This window comes from Melanostigma gelatinosum (genome assembly GCF_949748355.1).
Source record: "Melanostigma gelatinosum genome assembly, chromosome: 17".
NCBI classification, from domain to species: Eukaryota; Metazoa; Chordata; class Actinopteri; order Perciformes; family Zoarcidae; genus Melanostigma; species Melanostigma gelatinosum.
The window spans coordinates 17665740-17688479 of NC_136650.1; the positions used below are offsets into that span (position 1 = coordinate 17665740).

General features: G+C 42.7%; 1 protein-coding gene across 1 annotated transcript; it reads left to right on the forward strand.

The window, feature by feature from the left end:
* Positions 1-1900: 1900 nt before the first annotated feature.
* Positions 1901-17819, forward strand: pkib (protein kinase (cAMP-dependent, catalytic) inhibitor beta; the record flags this gene model as incomplete). The annotated part of the gene is made up of 4 exons (XM_079288773.1): positions 1901-1979; positions 5705-5750; positions 16385-16538; positions 17737-17819. Exons 3-4 carry the CDS (start codon positions 16397-16399, stop codon positions 17817-17819), a joined length of 225 nt encoding a protein of 74 aa, XP_079144899.1. The 5' UTR covers positions 1901-1979; positions 5705-5750; positions 16385-16396.
* Between the last annotated feature and the right edge of the window lie 4921 nt (positions 17820-22740).

Here is a 22740-nt window from a genome sequence, read left to right on the forward strand (position 1 = left end):
TTGTCAACAAAGAATTTGGTAAGTGACAACTGCGTTTGTTTTTTTACATCTGCAGTAACGTTTTTATGAATAATATTTGATGGCTCGTGCTCTTGTGTGGTGGAATGCGTGGATCCGCTGCAGGTCTGCTGGATTGATGTGCTTTGTTGTCATATGAATATATGTGACTGGTTCTTATGACTTTGTGGCTGTCCTTGTGTTAATTACGTTGATTTGACCATGCGTTGTCAGTTATTGACGTAGCGTCCCGTCACGGATTCATGTATCTGCAGCTTGCGTCACTCGCTCAGAGACAAGCAGTTTTGAGTGCGAGCTAGCAGCATGGCACCGGTACCAAAACGTAAATCCTTTAAAGGTGGAGCTGAAAAGCTCAGGGAGAAAAAGAAGAGATATCTGGAGGAAGGTGCATCAAAATATTTAAAAATCTCTGACTTATTTGGGAAACCACCGACTGGTGACAGTGTTGATGGTAAGTTGTGGCATTGACTTGGCCAATGTTAGCTTGCTTTTCACAGATGAGGTAGTGTTCGGCTACAAGCTAGCCTAGCTAACGTTAGCTAGATAAATGATAAATGTCCAAAATTGAGACCGTTATGATCTGGTCAAATAAGCAAGCTGGCGCTGTTCGCATCATCGAGATTATTTAATTTAACATGTTAGCCGTAGTTACTTGCTTACAATCGATGAGCAAGCTATCCATGGTGGTAGTTGTAAAGAGGGCAATCTTATCATTTCTAATAATTTATGTCAAATAATGTTTAAGTTAACCAGCTCTCAACAGCACCTGGAGGCTTTTATGTTGATGGCTACTCAGACAGATGTTTTGCAGATGCTGGACAGTGAGAAAATCATAGACGGTGTTGCAGAAAAGAGTGAGCTGCTGCAAAAACTACTCGTGTAGTGAGGTAATAATAACACATGAGTATACTGATATTGTTTTGTATTACTATGTGACTATAATGCACCTGGGCTGGCAGAGTTAGTTTAGGTTCTGTTACTTAACTTATTGTTTTGTTATGCACCTTCAACACCCCTACACATACACACACACACAATCACACACCCAGCATGCAACACTACTGATACCACTGATGTTCACACCCCATCGTATGTTCTGTTCATTTCAATATAGTTCAAACTAATTCTACCCTCTGATTCCAGTTTCTTTATTGTGTGGTCTTTCTCTGCTGACATTCATTCCTTAAGGCTCTGTAGTTATACGTATAACCATCTGATACTAGCCCAAAGTTCAGCATATTCATCGAGCAAACTACTACCTTGGAGTATTATTATAAAAAAAAACATATATGATGTAATTTCTTTGTAATCATCGAAAATAATGTTAAGTGTATGGGTATTTTTCCAAGTAGGCCACTGACATCGATACGTGCGATGCATTGAGTGGGCCGGTCTGACAGTAAACTCCCGGGCCACTTTTTTCCCCCAGTCCGCCCCTGCTAAGCATTACCAAGCTAATTTAAATCAACATATAATGCACATGTCTGTAGGTTCGTGCAATATAGCCATCACAGATAATCAATATTAGACTCTTCTTTCAATCATAATTTATTTAAATTTTATTTCTATGAATATCCTGATAGCATTAGTTTTTTTTCCCTACAGTGTTTCACTTAAAGACTTAAATAATTAAAGTAGTCCCCCCCTGCTCTCAACCGTCCTGCTTTTACTTTGAAGGTCAAATCCGTTCCTCTTCCTGAATCCCGTGGCCTACGTGCGCGCACCTTGACGCTCCTCCCTGTTGCTGCTTGGAGTGAGCGCAAGGTGCTCGGCTGTCGGTGCAGTGTAGTCCACTATGCCGCGGGTCCAGCGGTGTCAGCCGTAATGAAGCAGTGTGACGTGTCGCACCGGACACTCCGCGCGTACTCTTCTTCGTCCCTGCAGGAGAGGGTGGCCGGCGGGTAGCTCCAACTTCGGACTTCGTGGTTTTGGTCCTCGGCGAAGCGCACCGAAATCAGCTGGTGAGTGTCCGTCGCTGCGCACGTATACACGCCACAGTCACCTGTTCCGCTCCACAGGTAGCTCATCAGACTGGGTTTCTGCTGCCGCGCGCTAACATATGGATGAACCTCCAGAACGGGCAGAAGCTGCTGGTTACAGTATATTTTAACAGGGAGGAATCAATGAGGCTGGACGCCATTATTTGCTCTGAAACTGACAAAAACAAACAACACGAGCTGAAACATGTGAGCAATTGATATAGCAACACCAGTCACCTGTTGATTCTGATTCTGATGTTACAATTTACCACCACACTATAGCAAATGTTAAAAAAACAAAACAGGGCCACTGTAAAGGCTCCAGTCAACTCCAGCAGCTCACCTGTGACCTCCATATGGACTCACAGCATCGTGCGTATCGCTGTTTAAGTGAGAACACCACCGGCTCCAAACAAAGAGCCGTATGGCGGATGGATTATCTGCTTAAGTGCGTGAACCGTGACCGTCAGATGATGGTCATAGTGAACAATGCGGTACGAACTCACCAGTCTAACACGAACATTTCAAAATGTAAATGTTAAAATCACCAAGAAGAATATGTTAAACTCGACCAATATGTTTTAAAAAGTTGTGTCAGTCACTATTAGTTGTTAAGGTCCAGTTGACAGTATGTGACCACTATGGATTCCTAAAAAAATGCTTACCAATTAGACCCCTGAAAAACTCTAATCTGCAATGTTATATTATATATATATACACACAGTTTCCTTCACACACATTCATGAATGTGTGTGTGTGTGTGAGCCCTTCATGTCCTTATCCTTAAGAGAACTTCTACCATTCAGACGAGTCGCCCTTCCACGTGTGTGAAGGCCCGTGAACAAGCCTCAGTCTTCATGCTTTGGTGAATGTGGAGCAGAACATGTTTCAATTTAATTCACGACTGCAGGGCCTCTGTCTTTTGTGTAGTGATCATAATGCTGGTGTTCTTCAACGTGCTCTTTAGCGAATCATCAATGTGACACACACAGTGTCAAGGCAAGGTAAGGCAAGGCAGGTACACACACAGTGTCAAGGAAGGGAGATGAAGTCTTGGATCTGCAGGTGTATATCAGCAGATCCTCCCTGCTTTTAATTGTCACTTAAGCTCCATGGCACCTCAAATTTATAATTTCACCCTGTGTTAATTACCTGCATATCCATGAGGTCGTTTTTTTTTTTTTTTTTTTTTAAACTAGTCTCACGAGTCAGCCAGACTGTCTCTCACTCCTCCTGCTTACCTCAGAGTTATTATACTGTTTATTAAAAAGCAATAATGTTAAAAAATAAAACCTTTAATACAGTACCAGCATTTAATGTGAGGAAGATGTTTTAAAGCAGCATTAAATGGTAACATGGGGGCAGCGTATGCGCTGTCAACACAGCTGTGACATATCATCACCTCATACATTTATTTTGGCAAATGTGCTTGTTTACACATCCATGACACACAGAGCAACGACAGCATTCAGTTGTAGTTGTGTCACCTGAAGAACAATAGTCCTGTGGAGCGGTATTGTAGACGCGAGGGAGTACACTCATTCCTCGTCATATTTAAACATATTTAGACTTCCCATCATCTGTTCTCCTTCCGCTATCCTGGAAAACGGGCCTCGTGTCACCGCGTGTTAACACACAAAGCGTCGGCAGACAGATGATGACATCACAGCGGGCGCTCACCGCCCACCCATTCTGATTCTGGAGTCCCGGAGGTGCCAGCCGTTATCACGAACCTCCCGAACAGCCTCAGTCAGCCTTTCCTTTTATCTTTTACGAGGAACAAAGGCTGCCACTGCAATCAGTAAACGGGTAACTGCCTCACCGATAAAATCTCCTAATCTCCAGGAGCATCGGCACGACTGAGCAGCTTATCTTCCTCGCCTGTCCAAAACTTTCCTTCACTGAAGAGCCAAGACGGACGCATAAACTGTGGCTGACCAGATTGTATTCATACAGATATTTCTGGACTGAAGCTGTCAAAGGCTGTATCCTGTAACTTTAAAATCCTGTAACTTTTGGATCGTAAAGGTTCATTCAGACGGAGCGAAATTTGAGCACACCTGCAGACTAAACACAAATAGCCAATGCACTGATTAGACAGAGGTTAGCTGTAGCGTGCTAACCGTTTTTTTTGTTGTTGTCCTGGTTAGCTCAGCATCTGACTGATCTCCTCAGTCATACAGCTTTGCGACATAGCACACTTTTTTTTTTCTCGCTAAAGTATATTTTCAACACGTCGAAATCATTTTTCAAGGTGCTGGATCAAAAAACTAAATGAAGGCTAAAGTCAGACAAAAGACCTGCACACTGTACTGATACATCGTAATGAACTCAATTTGACAGAGCCAGAAAAATAGCCCCAATAATGTCTTGGATGAGATTGAGGCTGCTTTACAGTTTGTTGCAAGTCAAATTAACAGAAACAACCTCTCATATTTCTGCTCCCAGCAACTGTTCCTGCACCATCGCTCTAGGCAATTTGATACGTGACTGCTGATTGGTTTGAGCAAATAAAAACCCCTCCAAAACATAAAACAACTGAAATAGAAAATCTGCACTGTATAAATAGCAATTTATTCACATCATCAAACCAAAACTTTGCAACTTTATGACAATTTTTTTTCAGTGGAGTTCTTCTATGGCTGCTTGTGTTAAGACAATATGTAGAAGTTTGTTCAATGTAAAAAGGGAAAACCAGGTTTATATCCCGAAAAGAAAGTTATCAAAAACTGTGGTATTTCGGGTGTAGTGGCAACAGTAGCATTAAACAATTTCCAATGATACCCAGCCCTCCTCCTTCCTGCTGCAGATGCGTTGTTTGAGCTGAAGAGTGGAAGAGGATATATATTTTGCTTTTACATCTGCTGTCTGCCATAAAATTGCAATTGAAAGAAAGAAAAGTGTTCTCCACGTTTGAAACGCGTCTCTTTGCGAGATAAACGACAGCCAAGTGTAGCCTGTCACTTACAATTCCACCACCCGGCGGCAAATTGAATTCCCATTGATTGTGGGCCTCGCCACTCTGATGATGGAAACAGTGATTTGCCGGGCTACATTCCAGTCATTCATTATTACTGTGTATTGACCAGTGACCTATAAGAGTTGCGTCCGAGCCGGTGCTTCTGTACAGCCCACTGCCCTTTACTGTGACCACTGGCTGGCTGCCATTTGGCCAAGGCTGCTTTTATCTGTCTGCCATTTAAACACATCAGTGAATTCTTTCCCCACCTGGATCTGGAGGACATATCACAGTGGCTATGTTCAGCAGAGACGTAGAGGACGGAGGATGTGTGAGACTGTTCTGACCTCAACCTCTCCGTGCCCATTTTCCCAGCAGCCCAGCCTGGCGAGAGGCAAGGGTTGGTCGGTTTAACGCAATAGACTTTCCCCCAGCATGCCTCTGCCCGGCTCTATGGGAAAGCACTGTGGTTCGTCAATGGCATCTCTCCTGCTGCCAGTCTCTCCGTACTGATTTAGATGGGAAGGGAACAGTAGGTGAGATGGAATGGTTCCTCTGCGGAGACAAAGGGTTTATTGTAATTCCCGAGGCATCCATTCATTCCACAGATCAGTGACCTTTTCAGCGTATCAGACCACACAATAGAATCGGCTGCTTTGTTTCCCCCTCCCTCGTAATTACCGCGTGGAATTCCATCTGCCCTAGAAAGAGGCACGGCATCTCAAAAAAACCCGTTTTTCTTTTTCAGACATCAACCATCTGAAGGCCGATCAGCAAAAGGAGAGGCTGAGCGGGTAAGAGGTGCAACTGCTGTTTTGAAATGAGTTTCAATGGGCACCATCAACCGTGGTTCTCACTGGAGATGCCTCTCCACTGCTGCACCTGGAAGCTTTGCACGTTTTGCATCTTCAAATAGCAGCAAGAGGGAAATATTAACATTTCCTTTCTCTTCAGCCAGAAACGAAAAATGATCAAGTCAGATTGACTTTGTCCGGAGTCTGAGAAGAGCATTGATGGCTTCAACACTGGTGCTAAGATACTGCGGCAGAACTTAAAGCTGCACTTGTCAATATTTTTTTGTATCAACATTGAATCAAATGACGATGTCTGAGAGCGATTTATCACCCAGTTTCTCTTTTCAGTCTCTTTTCGCTCATTGTTTTGCTTTTCTGGACCGCAACTCTTCTTTTATACAAGTGGAGACAGATATTTAGTCTCGTTATTGATGCAGCTTTTAATTAAGGTGCGCTTCTAGGCCATTCTGCATGATAGGTATACCATTACAGCTTAAACAGACAGTAAACATATATTAGTTGATAGACTAAAAGAAAAATGAATCATTTAAACAATTTTGGAATCAAATTTGCCACGCATTCTCCGGTTCCAAGCTATTTTGAGGATTTGCTACTTTTGTTTGACCTGCCTGGTCTGGGAGGAGCTGTACAGGAGGTGTTAGGTAAATTGATGTTGGTCCTTCTCTGTTATGTATGGACCTGTATATATGTTGGGATGTTGAGATGGCAGGATGGAAAGATGAGTGTAAATCCAAGGTTTTCTACCGCTGGAGACTAAATCCTCTTCGGTTGCAGCTCCTACTTTGTTCCTATCTCTATAGTGCAGCTTCAATCACAAACACAACACACGAGAGCTTGACACTTGTGCTGATGCAGGGTGGCAGTGTTTGTGCTGCCTTTATAGCATTATATTGTGTGCGTGTGAGCGTTTCTCACTTGCCAGGGTTGTTGTCAGAGAGTGCTAGAGGCCCATGGGTGGCAGCCAGCGCGCAGGAGCAGCACGTGCAGCCGCAGCCACCCGGGCTGCACGTGCCACGATGGTCTAGTTCAGAGAGCGCCCGGGGTCGAGGACGGCCTCGGTTACACTCTTCCGAACAACAGGCTTTGTGCTGAAATATTGATGTGACGGCAGCACACTCTGTCCTCCCGGTGTCACACATATCGGACATGTGTAGACTTATTATCTTGGCCTTAGTGCAGCTGCCAGGGTGCAACAGATGTATGGATCCTGACACCTGATACTATTCGCTATGGATGGACAGTGTTCTGAAACAATTAGCTGTTGGAGAGAAGACTATTTGTCAAAACTTTGATAAAGGATTATTTCAGAATCTCTGCCTACAGCTTCTCAAATGTGAATATTTTTTTCTCTATTTTGAATCCGGGATGGATCATGATTTTCAAACAGTCATTAAATTGTAGAAAGCAGTTGATGGGACTATCATGTTGAGATGTGATGAGAGATATATATTCCCTTGTTTCGGAGTGTTGGTCAGACAGAGTTTGCACTTTGAAGATGTCACCTTAAGCTCATGATGGGCCTTTTTCAGTCCGAGGGACGGTTATCGAATCACAATACTTGGCATTGAATGCATGGTCAGATTTGTAATTCTTTAATTGCATCTTTCCTGATTTAAACCAGTGAAATATTTCCAAAAACGTTTTTTTTTTTGGCTGAATTCTTGTAAGGCTGCATGTGTTCTGATGACTGTTAACATTTCAGAACTTTAGCTTTAGGTTAAGAGCATCCAAACAGGTAGCTGATGGATTAATGAAATAATAAATGACACAAAACACAAATATGCTGTATGTCTAATATTTGTAATTTGAACTTTCCTTTTTGCAAGAGTTTTATAACTGTTTTATAACTGCGTCTGACTAATAAATCATCCATTCCCAAATTAAAGTCACAGTCTAAATGATTCATAGTTGGCATTAGGTATTAAAAGAGTGCTCCTGTGATTGAGTGTTGCACTCCCACAGAGTTAGGGAACTCTCAGGAGAACGATAAAAAAATAATGGTCAAACTTCCTGACTTTTAGTTCCCAGTATGGGTCAAGTGCCAGTAATGCCTGATCCTACACTTCCCATAATGCAGCTAAATACTCTCATTGTGTTAAACAGCCATGCTGACATCATCGGGGTTGTTTTTTCGCAGATTTACCCAGTTCCAGACCAAAGCGCCGCGATTAACCAAAACAGGTGAAGGTTGAAGTCAAAGGCCACCGATCTGTGCTCACTTTCACTCGGCCTTATTAGACTGAGAGTATCGCGACATCAAAGGCAACACCGGTGTCACGTGTGCAGCCACCACCAGGCCAAAAATAGCACATTCACAACATGATTTTTCTCCCGTTTGACCTTTCCAATGGAGCAAATTGGAGGGCCATTTGCATGCCCAGGGATCAGTTGATGATCGGTTGAATCGGAACATGAGAGGTAAAAGTCATACGTCCCCCAAAACAGTCTGTTGTTGCTCGACATGTTCTGATCGTCCCTGAGGCGCTGCCAGCCAGCCGTTCTTTACAGCCCTCTGTCAAGTGTGCTAATTGCTGTAAATAGCTGGGTGCTCTGTTGTTGTGATTGGCCCTTATGAAACCCGCTCAATCTGTTTCATATTTGGCAACGTGGAGGCCACTCTGTCAGCCTCATTTCAGTGTAATAGCTTGTTGTTATTGCACATTAAACACAGTTAATTACAAAGAGGGCGGATTGCTTTTAGGCGCTTTTTTGAAGGACGGCATCGGGAGGTCCTGTTTGGACCCGCGTACCAGTAAACAATGTAGCTGAATGGTATCAATGACTGCTTGTGACTTCCTTTTAGTGTTGTGGGTTGTTTCCTGAAACTGCTGAAAACTGGCATCGTAATTGAACTTCAAAACCAGACTGACTCTGAGTGATGATAATTGTGACATTACTTTTCCAAGTAACTCAAACTACTTAAATTAAAACGTAACTTACTGCCTTTTTAAAAAGTCACTTGTTACGTTACAGCCTTACCTACTGAGAAAAGTAACTCGTTAGAGTACATTTGTGCACCAACAATGAAATTGGTATTGATGTTGGTATTGATATTCTTCGTGTTTTTTTCATTGGTTTTTAGAATAAATGATGATAACAGTGGCAGATTTACTGCTTGAAATGAATAATACATTTTAAAACAATAACTCTTGATGTCACACAGAAGTAAACAAAAGGTAGCTTCTCATTTCTCGCCCATCGTTTATTCGCTTAGGTGCTAGCTCCATGAGTCGGCTGAAAACTGTGTTTCCAGCAGACCTTTTAATGTTTTAAGCTCATTTAAAGCATGGAACCATGTGAAACCCTGTGCTCATTTGCTTTGGCAACACAAGGTCACCACGTTAAGAGCTTCTTGGGGCAAAGAGTCCCTCCTCTAAGCCATTTAGCTACAAAGCACTGCACTGATGCATTTTTGTCTGTGATTCCTGGCTTCTGAAACATGAAAGCAGGCAGCCATAGAGAGAAAAGGGGGCGGCACCGATCAGCAGAAAAGACGGAAGGATCTGCCCAGGATGTTCGCGAGATCTTAAGGGAGGCTGTGATCACGCTGTCTCATTAGATCAGTCTCAGCTCTCTGCTTCTCTCTCGCGCTCTCGCTCTCTCTCTCTAAAGCTGCTGCTGCTCAGGGTAAAAGAAATGCAGCTTTTTTTGAAAATCAACCACTGATATCAGAGCCACGCTTCACCTTCCAGCTTTTCTACATATGTATGACTTTCTGTGAACCTGTTAATGCGAACGTGTTGAGCCTTCACATATTTTATCAGTCGCTGTATTTTGCATTGAACTTGATAGTTTTGCACTGCATAAATCTATATATTTGCAACATAAATGCTGCATCTCTTTCTCTATTTAACCTCTTTATGCTGAATAATTATACATTCCTACATACAGTTCTTGTTGTGTTGCTGCATTATTTTCATTGCTTATACCGCCAGCCACAACCACAGTTTCCCCAAACTCGGTTAACATCAAATCTGACTTTCTCGTAAAACAAAAGATGAGTTGGAAAAAAACAAAACATCGCAGTGCAAAGAGTCTGTTTCTTTCTTGGCTCCCCTCCTCCACTTTATAGCTAGTTTTATAGTGGTGCAGTTTCCATGGCAGCTAGAGCATTTTAAGCTTTAGGATAACGGTGAAACAAGTGGGGAGAAGGACAAGGAATAATCACAGGGTATGAGAGGACTAAAAATAGAGAGGGACTTAATCCCAGGCATTATTTATTCATCCAAAACGTCTCGTGTCTGCGCCGGCTGTGTAAACATCATTTCTTCTGCAGTTCCTCGTCGGGCGGGCATGCCGTTTTCTGACCTAAACCCCCAGAGTCTTACTCACTGACTAATGCCATGACCACAGGGAGAGGGGAGATGCAGTGGCAACACAACAACAACACACGCCGGATGGACATGTAGGGGCTGGATTTGCTGTGGTGAGGTCGTCTGGAGAGGGAAACCAGTTCTGGATGATTGCAAGCAATCTCTTACTGCTCCTACTTGCTTATCATTAGATGAAGCATTGGAACAAGACTGCAAAATAGAGAGGAAAAATGAGCACTGTTGCTTTTGTCTCTGAAAAACATCCACAGTGACAATATGGAATTAAACATCTCCCCAAATGAAAATCCAATCATGTTTAATGTAACGTAATTGCCAGTTCATTTGCGATAGGCAGTGATCTGTGATGTAGAGACTACAGTGAAGCTGCAGTGTGTGCAGTGACTGTCACACGGCGAGTGTTGGACTGATGAGAAGCAGAATAGAGGTCAGCCTCAGGCAGCAGGCAGAGCCAGGCTGCTTGGCTGCAAGAAGTGATCTGTATCATTGTCTCTGGTTTGGAGGGAAGAGCGCTTTGTCTGATATGGCTTTTTAAAAGACTAATACCAGTGCATTTTTCTCACTTGATTTTGGATAATTGCAGAAAAGTTCATGATATTTACACTTTTTGTTCAGCAAGATAATGAAACGTGAATGCACAATGAGGCTGTGAAGGGGTGCTCGTTGGCGTGATGACGTTTTGTCGTCTCATTTCGCCAGCCGGCTTTTAAAAGCTTAAAAAAGGAGTATTTAACAAAGACGGTGTATCAGAAGGGAACGTAGTCATCGTGACGTCGCCCATTGGTTTGTGGACTGCCGTTTTGAAGCCTCGAGTTTGACGATTTGGCCATCGCCATCTTGACTTTTTTTGCAACCGGTTACCATATTTGGAATGCGGAGGATTGACGTAGAGACTGCGTATACCGCCGCCTCGTATTTACTGACGGATTTCATGTCGTGGAGAAAACTTTAACATGTTAAAGCTTGTGTTAACCAAAGACCCGATCAAAAAAACCCTTTGACTTTGAGAGGAGGCAACTGGAAGTGCGAAAATGCTAACACATGAACACATTTCCGGGTTTTAGGACTCTCTCCTGCCCCACCACTGATAGTCCATCAGAGAGCACTGACATGACAATTTTTACACTGAAAAACGTCCCGCTCATCTTGGTCACACAATTAGTTTTTTGATCGTTTGTTTACGTTGTGGTACGTTCAGCTCTTAAATACAGAATTATTATTTCACAGAGTTGTTTTCACGTTGCTGTAATCGGTGACGTTCACAATCCTTAATTATCAGCCTATATGCGCACCTTACACACAGAGGTGTAAAACACTCACACGACTTGTGGTTGGATTCAATATGTTTCACTCATGTCACGATCGAATGCATTTTCAATCCACCAAAAATAAGGAATGCCTGACATTGTGCATTTCACCTTAATTAAGTCATTGCAGTGCTCTGCTTTATGAAAAAATGTAACGTTTGAGAATAAGACGATGGAGTTTTCCTGACTCATTTAGAGAGTGGTGTTCTCAGCAATGAGTCCTGGTTTGTTGCTAAACAACCCCGTTCCAAGTGTCTGCAATCACTCAAGGAGATGAGAATGCAGAGAACATGTCACATTTATTCTGACACAACCACTGACTGTAATGGACATGACATTTGCAAACAACTTGGTTCATGCATTTATTCTCACAGAAGGTGGATCCTTAAGAGCTTCTCTTATGCAACTGAACCACAGAAATGCCCGATTTACTGAATTATAATTTTGATAGTGTCTGATTGTTGATACATTTTTCAACCCCATAACCAGAAAGCTGACCAGTATTTAGCAAAACCGACTGCTGCACCTCATAACAAAAATGTTGAAGCTGTTCCAATCAATATTTTTATGTTAATAATAGATAAAATGACTGTACATGTGTGTTATGAAAGTTTATAAGTATTAATTTACAGTGTATTCTGTCTAAAACTACTTTACATTTTTGATTTGCTCTTAGCATTTGCCTCTTGTCATTTTCAGCCGCAGGAAGCAGCTCTTCGTAGAGAAATAAGCTCTATAAACCCACTTTATGCTACAATTAATTACTACAGAAGCTCGGTGTCGAACCGCTATACTTTTTTGGTGCAGGACCAACATCAAAAGCTGGTCATCTTTGATCAAAAAGTTTCTAATTTCATTCGTAACTCTGCAAATTTTAGACTGCATTCAGGCAAAGTTACTGTACAACTGCTTCTGTTTAGACAACAATGAACATTTGAGAACTGTTTTTGCTAAAAAAAACAAACCAAGATATTGGAGCTAAAACTTTCATATTGTATTGGCGTCAGGTTGCTGAACTCTGAATATCCTGGTCACATTGTTGTTAATTGACATTTTACACATTGCACTCACTTTGGTCTGTCAGAAACCATCGAGAAGTACTGGTGATGTAAGCGCATTGCTGCTGCTCCACATACTGTGTTTTGGTTGCAAAAGTTCGGTGGAAATGTGCGTTAAGAGCTTCTTGGGGCATTCGTTGTATACGGAATTGAAGTGTGGATCCTGAGTGTTTCTGAAAGGTCTCCAGACATGGCATTTGTCGACACCAAGGGGATATTTATTTTCCTAAGTTGGTTCTTGAGTAGAGATTGGTTTTGACATTTTCTACACACAAACAGAAGAGGCAAGTTATCGAGCTCTCAGCATCTCTTTCTGTTTTTAGCGCTGTCCGTGGTGCTGAAAGCTTCCATCCTCTGAGTGAGAAAATGTATGCTGAGACGAGCTTTCTTTCTCGAGGTCCTTGGACTCGTATTTCCATTCAAACTATCAGGCGCGCTCTCTCTCAAAGAGCCAGCAAGGCCTCTTCTGAATGGAGCTGATCTCAGCACCATTGAAAGCACTGCGAGGTTGAATCGGAAACGACACCGTGTGCTGTTGTGTTCAAAACTACCCTTCAAGAAGACATAAGTGAACACGACACAGGACAATTTTAGCTCGCATGACTATTTACACACAGCGTCCCTGGAATATAGAGGATGTTTCAAGTACTGTATAATTTATTGCTAAATTATAGACGTCAGATAGAAATTTGCAGCATTAATGAGTTACTATTTAATAGAAGAGCTGTCACATAGATAGCCCTTTGTCCTCTTTTTGTACTCGGTATGTTTGCATGCGCTCTGTAAACAACCCCTGACCTCTGACAGTTCTTCAATCAAAAGGCTTTCTTGGCTCTACCTTGTTGCCTGACATACCTGCGGCTTTTCCCTGTGTCTGACTGAGGCGGATGTCTTAGTGTCTCGGTCAATTTTCTTGACAAGCTAATCCTATCTAAACTGCTGTTGGATTATCAGCTCAAATAAACCTGTTCAGATGATGGGTCACTGCCAGTTCAATGTCTACAAATACAAAACCTCTGAGCTACATTTACATCATCATTGGATGCTAAAACAAAGCCAACGGTATTTTGTTTATCTGGGGAAACTGCTTCTTAAGGTGGACTTCCACTCCATGTTGTACGGACTAAAACACCCGAAACTGCTGAGGAAAATTCTACTACACCAGCTGCCGTATCAGACGTGAGTGATTGTGGCCAGTATCGGGTAAGGTCAATATAGACCTGACACTTCAGCCAGTCAATATCAGCCAGGGGTTAGTTTTAATTATCCAGATGAACAGGTAAAGCCCAGCTTTTCAGCTGTGTTCATCTTGAGAAGCATGTCAGATAGACTGAAGCAACAAGGAGAGACGAGCAGTGCCAAGTGTCCCTCCTGCTGTTTGCCGCTGATTAGACTCCTATTGTGGGACTTTCAGTTTAACTGTGGCCTCTGCTCCAGGACAAAGAGCAGCTTTGACACGTGGGGCCAGAGAAGGGAAACTGGAACAATGTTCTGGCTTCCCGGGGCGCCTACATTAAGATCCAACTGAAAGGCCACGTTTAGTACTGCAGCTACATAATGGTTCACTGGTTAGCGCTTCAATGTAGAGACCTGAAATCAGAGCGGCCGTGGCGGTCAACGAGGACTCTGAGGCCATGTTCTTGGTATTTCTACGTTCATTAGTTTCTTGATGTTAATATAAAATGGAGTAACCTAAAATTGAGACGTGATGTTAAGAAGCATTTTCAGTTCAATGCCAGCTGGAAAAATCCTCAATAAAGGTAAGGCATTTAAAGGCTGACGCAATTAAATGCAACTGTCTTACAAACGTCGTTCATGATTACATGGATTGCGTTCAAATGAATTCAAATAATTTGCTTATTAGTTCAAACTTGATTTCACAGTACATTTATATTTCTCTACTGTGATGCCAACAAAGTAGTAATTTAATATAGGCTGTTGAACAGTTAACTAAGCAAATAAAATACATCGTATGTATGTATGGATGTATGGATGTATGGATGGATGGATGGATGTAAAAGATTCTAAAAGCGTTGGGAAGACTCACGACCTCGGCATTTAAATCCTGGCTGTGGCCTTAATTGGACTATTATAAGGGTGTTTGACGGTACAACATTGAATGTGCAATAGCATTTTACATGAATTAGTCATTACTGCATTCATTATTAATATCTTACTGTATGTTTATCCTGTAAAGCCAAAGATGCTGTGGGGGGACAGTGGATGTACAGATTTAAAAACGTAAACATTATTTCTGCTGTTAAATGAAGGCTGTCAATGATTTTAAGGTAATTGCAGGTAGCACAATTCATTTGATGATTACATATTGAGGTTCACCAATGCTTCATGTGTCACCTTTTAATCAAGCAAAGCCACGCAAAGGCTACAATTTGTATGTGTAATGTGCAGAGGCTTAGTGGTCAGCATGGGATTATGTAAAGGTTTTAGAGGAAATATGTTGAAAATATAAGCCACAATCCACGACTGTGGCTTCTGTGAGCTCAATGGCTGTGCTACAATTACGCTTGAGGCTAACAGATGGCCAACCTGTGGCCCTTTTTTTCTGGAGATCTAGATTGTGCATGTGTGTGTGAGTTTATAGCTGCGAGTGCGCATTAACTCGCATGTCATTCCTTTGTGTTGGGGGAGAGGGATGGGGAAATGGGATTTTGCTCCACAGAATGGTATGGTTATTTAAAGCGAGGCAACACAACACAGGAGGGACACTGGGAGAGGAGATAGTGAGAGAATGGATTTGAATCATCTGTTTACCTGCCAGCGGTGCTTTTTCTGTAGTGTTGCCATAGCAACAGTGGCTCGCTGTATTTGTGTGTGTCTATGACAAGGGATGTAATTCTGCCTGTCACCAGTGTAGCCGAGAGCTGACTCCCCAGCTGCTGGTTGCCATGAGACCAGACAGACGCATCCTCCGCTTCAGGGATAAATCTTTTCTCTTGACGCTCAAATCACTAAACAGATGAGGTACATGTTGTTTTTCTCAGATAAATGGCCACTGCCTTGCTCTGTACAACTCAAAATGTAACTGATTAGTTGTGCCATTGAAATGTAATTCACATGATCAGGGTAAACACAGATTTGGAGGCATAATTATACTACATCGTTTAAGCCATCCAATGATGTTGTATTTGCTAACACCAAGTTAACCTGATGTTGTACTGTCGCATGTTAGTTACTTGACTACACGTGGGTTTTCCCTTGCATGGCAACAGGAAGAAAGCCCCAAAAAACATATTGATGGTGATGAATCAAAGACTCGGATAAAGACAGATAGCAACATTTATGAGCGCTTATTTAATTCAGGAGCTGTCACATGTTCACGGTAAAAAAAGATATCCCCTTTGTCCTCTTTTCTGGTCCTCTTTGCACCCGCTCTGTAAACAGCCCTTGGCCTCTGACAGTTCTGTAATCAAAAGGCTTTTATAACTCTTCCTTGTTACGCAACATACCTGCAGCTTGTTATCCGACTGAGCCGAATGTGCCACTGTGTGAGACTTCAAAAGCACCTCCTTCAACACTGCAACAGTGATGTTTCTTTTGCGATTAGTCACGTTCAGCATAAACTATGTTTTTCTTCCTAAACCTAACCAACCCGACCGACGAAGGCAATAAGTACCAGCCAATCAGAGGCAGAGAAGGGCTAACATACAGGCAAATTACAGATAACTTTAATTTACATTGAAATAAGTAGTTTCCATCGCATGTTAGCACAGAAAGATATACTGAATATATTGTGAAATCAATTAAATAACACAAGCTTTAATGTGGTAACAAACCAGGGGGTTATTTGAGTCCTTCCTGTTGCACAAATGTTAAGCTAAACAAATAGTATTCTTTCTCTCTGTTTTCATGTGTTGGCAAAAAGGTAACCGTGTACTCTGTCCCTCTCTTTATCATAGCGAGGTCCTGAGATGACGGAAGTAGAGCCAGTGTTGGACTTTGCCTCCTCGGGCCGCTCGGGGAGGAGAAATGCCCTGCCTGACATCCTGGGCTCACCGGCAGGCGTAAACCCTGGCGACCTGCCTCTTAAGCTGGCTGAAATGAACCTCACAGGTAAAGTGCACAATGTTCTCTTTTTCATTATGATAGTGAGCACAAGGCCGATTCAAACTGCAATCAACTTTGTCGTTCAAGTCCTGATATCATGCACAGTCGTCTATCAGTACAGCTAGTTTCTAAATAACTTAGTCTGGGAGAAGTTGCCTGACATGAATTTTGGTCGAACGGTCCATGTCTGGTGTTTGAGATGTATCATTTTTTTAGACAAAGAAAAGGGAAACACCCGGGAAATACTGTGGTCCATATAGCTGCCAGATACGGCAAAGATTTGTGACTGAAGACTTAGGTTTTGAGATTCCTGTAAGACACATTCTGGACATCTTTCTGCTCAGATTGCCACTTGGGAATTGGCTATAACTCCATGCCAAGAAATCCTCCCAAGTCATTCATCACGACCAGGCGTGCCAAATTTAGAGCACTGTTGGGCTGAGTGTTTTTGACTGCATGAATAGCAGGGAAATGTGCATGCTGCTAAATCACATATACCGGTAATGATACAATTTGTCTTGCATGCTCCAAAAGTTAATTAAGAACAAGCCTGGCTTCTATCCTTACAATCTCTGTGCACTCTCAAGGATTGAAATGCTTTGTGTGTTCGTAAGTATACTAACTAGCTCAGCTAAGCATTGCTTCCCCATGATGCTGGAGCTCATTTTACCCCTATAGCTTCAAATTAGTCCCAGATTTGTGTAAGAAACATGTCTCACAGGAGCAGTGTGGAGGATTTAGTGGCCTCCGCTCTGCCCTACCTTAGTATGCCAAAGAACTACGGTGGCCTTCGGGTAATGCAAAAAACGTGAAAGGCCCCTCTCTGGATCCAGTGCTTGTTTTTGACCGTTCTGGGCTACTGTAGAAACATGGCGGACTCTGTAAAGAGGACCGGCTCCCTATGTAGATATAAACGACGAAGGTATCGAAAACACAACTATTCTAAGTTACACGAATGAAAACATAGAAATTAATATTATATTCCATTTAAATGATCCTAAATCCTATGTTTCTTTAAAGCTTTAAAGTTTCTTTCACACACCAGGAGCCATAAAATAATTGAAAAGCAAAAAATGCTGCTCGTGATGTAATACTCATGAAGTCATTGATCTACAACAGCTTTGGACAGTCTACGTTTTTCGTTTTGCCCTTGAGAGTCACTGCAACAGATTTCTTATTGTGTCTTTTCGGGTTTTGTGTGCAGATGGTCCGGGAGGGGCCCAGTCACCCACGGCGGAGGGGCCTCCAGCGCCGCCGGAGACCTCCGAGGGGAAGGAGGGATCGTAGGGGGGGGGCTCGTTTTATTTACCTCCCCGGAGACATGCAAAGACAACCTGAGAGACGGCACGAGGAACGAGTTGGAGGGGGCGACGTGTTTGGAGAGCGAGTGATTATCTGTGGAGAGTCAGTCTGTTTGCGAAGCAGCTGAACCACGGAGTGAGAGTTGACGAAGCGACTCCCCAGGGACTGGATCCAGGTACTCGGCAGCACTATCTGACAAGAGGCAGACGTCACTTAGTTCTGAAGCAGTGAGTGTGTGTGTGTGTGTTTGGGTGAGTTACATACTCACCGCGGACACTACGCTGAGAATCAAAGGGACCATGGCAGATTGTACACTATTTTTGTATGATTTATTTAGAACTAAAGAAAAACAGGAACTCACGAGTCAAACTGTAACGTGTTCCGTTTCCTGTTGGTTTTAGTTTTGTAGTGATGTGTGTTATTATAAACATTGACGATAGTAGGAGGGAATTTGATAGCAGCCTGTAGTGGCTCGAAGCGTTTTAATCCAGCAAAATCAAATGTCACATCAGTGAACAGTAGATTTTAGAAAATTGAAAACTCTTTGTGTTGTCTCCTGCTATTACACTAATTGTGTTTGGTCTACTGTGTATGTTTGTTGCACAGTGAATCTACATTGTAAATGTACAGTTTTTACCCCTCATCGCAGGCTGTTTTGATCCTGGTGACAGTGAACAGAGATTGGATCCATTTCTTAAGGCGTCCATATGGTGAGAGGCGCTAAGGTTGAAGAACCGTCCACATCTTTTGACATTCCTTCAGAGAATAGTGTCCCACTGCCAGCAATGAACACGCTGCTTCAATACAACACAGAAAAAACGTCAGATTTCCTTTTTTTGGTTGTTGCTCCAGGCTGCTTCTAAAAGTCTCTTCACTTTCCAAACCTCTGAAAATGTGCCTAGTGGCAGCTCACAACCCCAAACGTGTGTTGTGTTCTTTCTCCGTGACGTACTGTTATCTACTATTTTGGGCTACTGATATTTCCTCAGTTTTAATAGGAGGTATCGTAACTCGTCTTCACTGCTTAAATGAAAGACAACGCAACTTTTGTAACATTCTGTACAATCTGTAGATCCAACACTTTTTTTTCAGGAAAAGCGTTTTCAGTTTTGCGTAACCTTCGGCAGGGCTTCTTGGGCTCCTTATTGCAAGGGCAGCATATGCCCGCCGACCGGGCACCGGAGCAAGCATCACGCGACACGACAGCACTACCGCCACAGTGTGTGTTTCGATCACCGAAAATGGCAGCAAGCTCGCCTTCTGCCTCTCTGCACGGAGAAAAGTCTGTTCACACTCATCAACACATAAACAGAGCTGTGAATAGGATGCAACACTGAGCGCGAGAAGCAGCTATCCACTCACTGCTACTGTGTGTATATATACTGTATTGTAATATAACCCATGTGCGTGTGCGTGTGTGTGTCATACATGCTGCTCGTATGATTATAATACTGTACTCATAGGAAATGCTGTTCTGTAATTGTCTCTATTTGAAGATGTTTTGTCGGTGGCTCTCTTTATGTGGATGTGTTTCACAAATGCAACAAGGAAAGCCTGGAGCGCTGCTGCCCAGCCTCTGTTTCTGATGCTGTAGTTCGTGTGTTCATGGTCTGCACAAGCTGTATGATCAACACTTTTTTTGGTGGAGGGAGGGAGGGAGGGGGGGAGGGGGGGGGTCAATGACTCAGGTGTATTTTTTGTAGTGTCCTGATCTCTAAGTGGTGCATATATTTGACTTCGCTGGATTGAATCCCATGTGTTGATTCTATCTGGTGGAGAAAATTGCCATATTAAAACCACAAGCTTTACATATACAACTGTGTGTTGGATCGTTTCATTTCTACGCAAGGCCCTCAGTCCTGGTGCTTGGTCTTTACATATTGGCATACATACGATATGTCGAATGCAATTAGGATGATATGTAAACATTTTTAGTCACACTAGCATCGGGGCTCTGTGTGGAGGTCAGTTGGTCCAGACTGAATTAGCTCAGCAGCATTTGAATGGATTGCCATGGACATTTGTACAGATACTAATGTTCCCCAAAGGATAAAGCTCGTTGACACTGTTGATCCCCTGATTTTCATCTGGTACACTGCAGTTTAAAGTGTGTCCAATGCTTTGGTTCACTAAATACCTGCTAAACTGTCATTGCCAACACCTAATAACATGTTAAAACCAAAGATCACCATGGTAAACGTCAGCCGCTAAATATCAGCATGTTAGGATGGTCACAGTAAGCGTGTTAACGTGCTAATATGACCCGTTAGCGCACGGCACAGAGCTACTACCAGACATTTTGTCGAGATGGACCAATGGCTTATGAATCAACAACTGCAAAAAAACAATTTCTGTTGTAAAATTCTGTGTGTCAAGCACTCAGCCGATTATACACATCAAAGTCTGTTTACAGGTGTTGGAGTACTGCTGCATATGAGGGAATGAGCTGTATAAAGCCTTTTGTGTCTCCAGAAGGAGCCGTGTGAAGTCTGATAAATTGCTTTCAGTGACGTCACTTGAGTCAACATCAGTTGGGGCTGAAGACTACAACTTTGACAATGAAAACAATCTGGGGGTCCGGAGTTGGAAAGAAGATTACCTGCCGGCCGCCCCGTTGCATTGTGGGTAATGTAGGCGAAAAGGAAGTAGGATGAGTGGAATAATAAAAAAGAAGATATCTCTGGTTCTGCTGCATTCATTTTGATATAAAAAATGAAAAAAATCTGTCCATGAGTCCGATAATATTAAGGGCTAAATTATCGGTGGAACACATTTGGGTATATTTTAGTTCGCTCTTTGTAATAGTGATGAGAAGGATGGCATGTAAAATGATTATAATGATGGTATTTTATTGTTTTATTTGTGATTATCACAATGTAGCTTATTGTAGTTAGGTAATAGCTGGAGGTTATGTATTAAGCTTTTGTCAAAGTAAATAAAACAAATATACTTTTCTACTTATTATTTTAATCTAACATATCTCTATTCCATGACATTACAGCCACTATCTCTAATGAATGGCACAGATATATATTTTTATCTTCTGAAGTGTTAAGTAAGAGTGTTTCATTTAAGGAGCACTTGAAGGGAGCACAAGGCAAGACATGCTCTCTTTCTGTTCCTTTTCATAACAGCCATGTTAGCGCACTCCTGTTACATAATGCAGCAGTTCCAGTGGGTGTGCAGCAGATGGAGACATTCACCAAATTATCCTTCACCCCACATCACGCTCCCAGACCAACGAGGGAATTTCTTTGTTATGTCTGGTACAAAGCAAATGGCTTTAATTCATTTTTTACAACAACATTCATATGAATTACCTTAAGTTACATAAACACGGTGACTAAAATCATGATTTGGAGGTTCTGGTTTCACATTCATGCGCACATGTTTCGGTGTAAACACAGTCAGGACTTGGACACGCCCAGCGTTGTCTCGATGCTCGTGCGGCAGTGGGGAGTGATTTGACGAAAACGGACACAGTTTGAACTAGTTTTGGTTTAATTCGCTCAGATGTTGCTCCTAACCTGTGGAGGTTGATGATGGATGGTGTGTGTACACACACACACACACAATGTGTTTGGAAGCCGTGCGTGAACCTTTGTGTTCGTGCAGACTGTTTGTCTGGCAGCGTCCCAGCAGCCCCGCTGACAGGAGATGAGACCATGCACGCATAGGCCTACACCCAAGGGCTCTTTGTCTCTCTAAAGACGCAGCCGCAGTAAAGCACTTGTGTGTGAGGCATTCTGCGAGCTGATGCTGTGTGGCTTTGAAGATTATGTAACAGAAACATTTATATAAAAAAAAACACAGCAATGGCTCTACTGCATGTGGTACATCTATGTACTAATATTGGCCATTTATTCAAGCAAAACAGAAATGTGTAATCTGTTTGGGACTTATTGTTTTTGCTAAAATATCCCTGTTAGTCCTCGCCTCCATTCTCCGGCAGCCTGCTCTCCTCCGAGGCAGCTCCTTCGCCCAGGCAGCGTCTACGTAACTTGTTGCTAGGGTAACTCAGAGAAGATTGGGGCCTTGTTGCATTGTCTGCAGCCGTGCTTTTATAGAACACGAGGGACGGTGAATAATTGATTTGAAGGCTTTGGCTGCAATGAGGACAAGGGGCACATGCGTGATGTCAACATGTCAGGGTGCGGCGCCCTGAGTGCAAATTTGTCCTCCTAGTTTTTAATTGTTATTCTAAAATATAGAAGCCAAAATGACAAGAAGTCAATGTGGAAGCAGTTTCGAAAAATACATTTAGTTTAATAGTGAATTGCAAGCCCTAAACGCTGACATTATTCTCTTGAATCTGATTTTACAAATCTAAAATAACAAGACAGCGTGTTTCTAATTCCGCAGAGCAGAAAAGCAGCAGAGCAGAAAGCTCTCTGTCGTCTTACATAATTGAATAGCATGGCGTATAAGCGGTTAGCTATTGGCTTTCCTCAAGGAAATTGTTCAAGTAATTGCCTCACAGAAATGCACTGTGGTTCCTCAGTTATAGGCAAACGCTCTTTTATCAATCGAAGCTAAGTGAGTGAATAGCAGCAGCCTATACTCCACCATTCTCTCCTTCTCAATCTTCATGTCTCTCTGTCTCTCACCCCTCATGACCAGGCCAGAGTGTGTGATCCAGACAACGAGTGTTATTGTGGCATAAAGAGAGAAATGGAGATAGAGGAAGGGAGGGAGGATGGATGACGAGACTGCTACTGAGGCCACGCAGACGTGGGTCACAGAGAGGATGCCAGGCAGGCCAGCAAATAGAAAAGCCTTCACGTGGAAGTCAACGTGCCATTTCCGACACACAGCAGCCTCAGGAGGAACGATGGAGAGAAGAGGAAAAGATGCAAGACATACGGAGGAGCAAGTGAAAGAGAGAAAAAGACACACAAGCTACAAG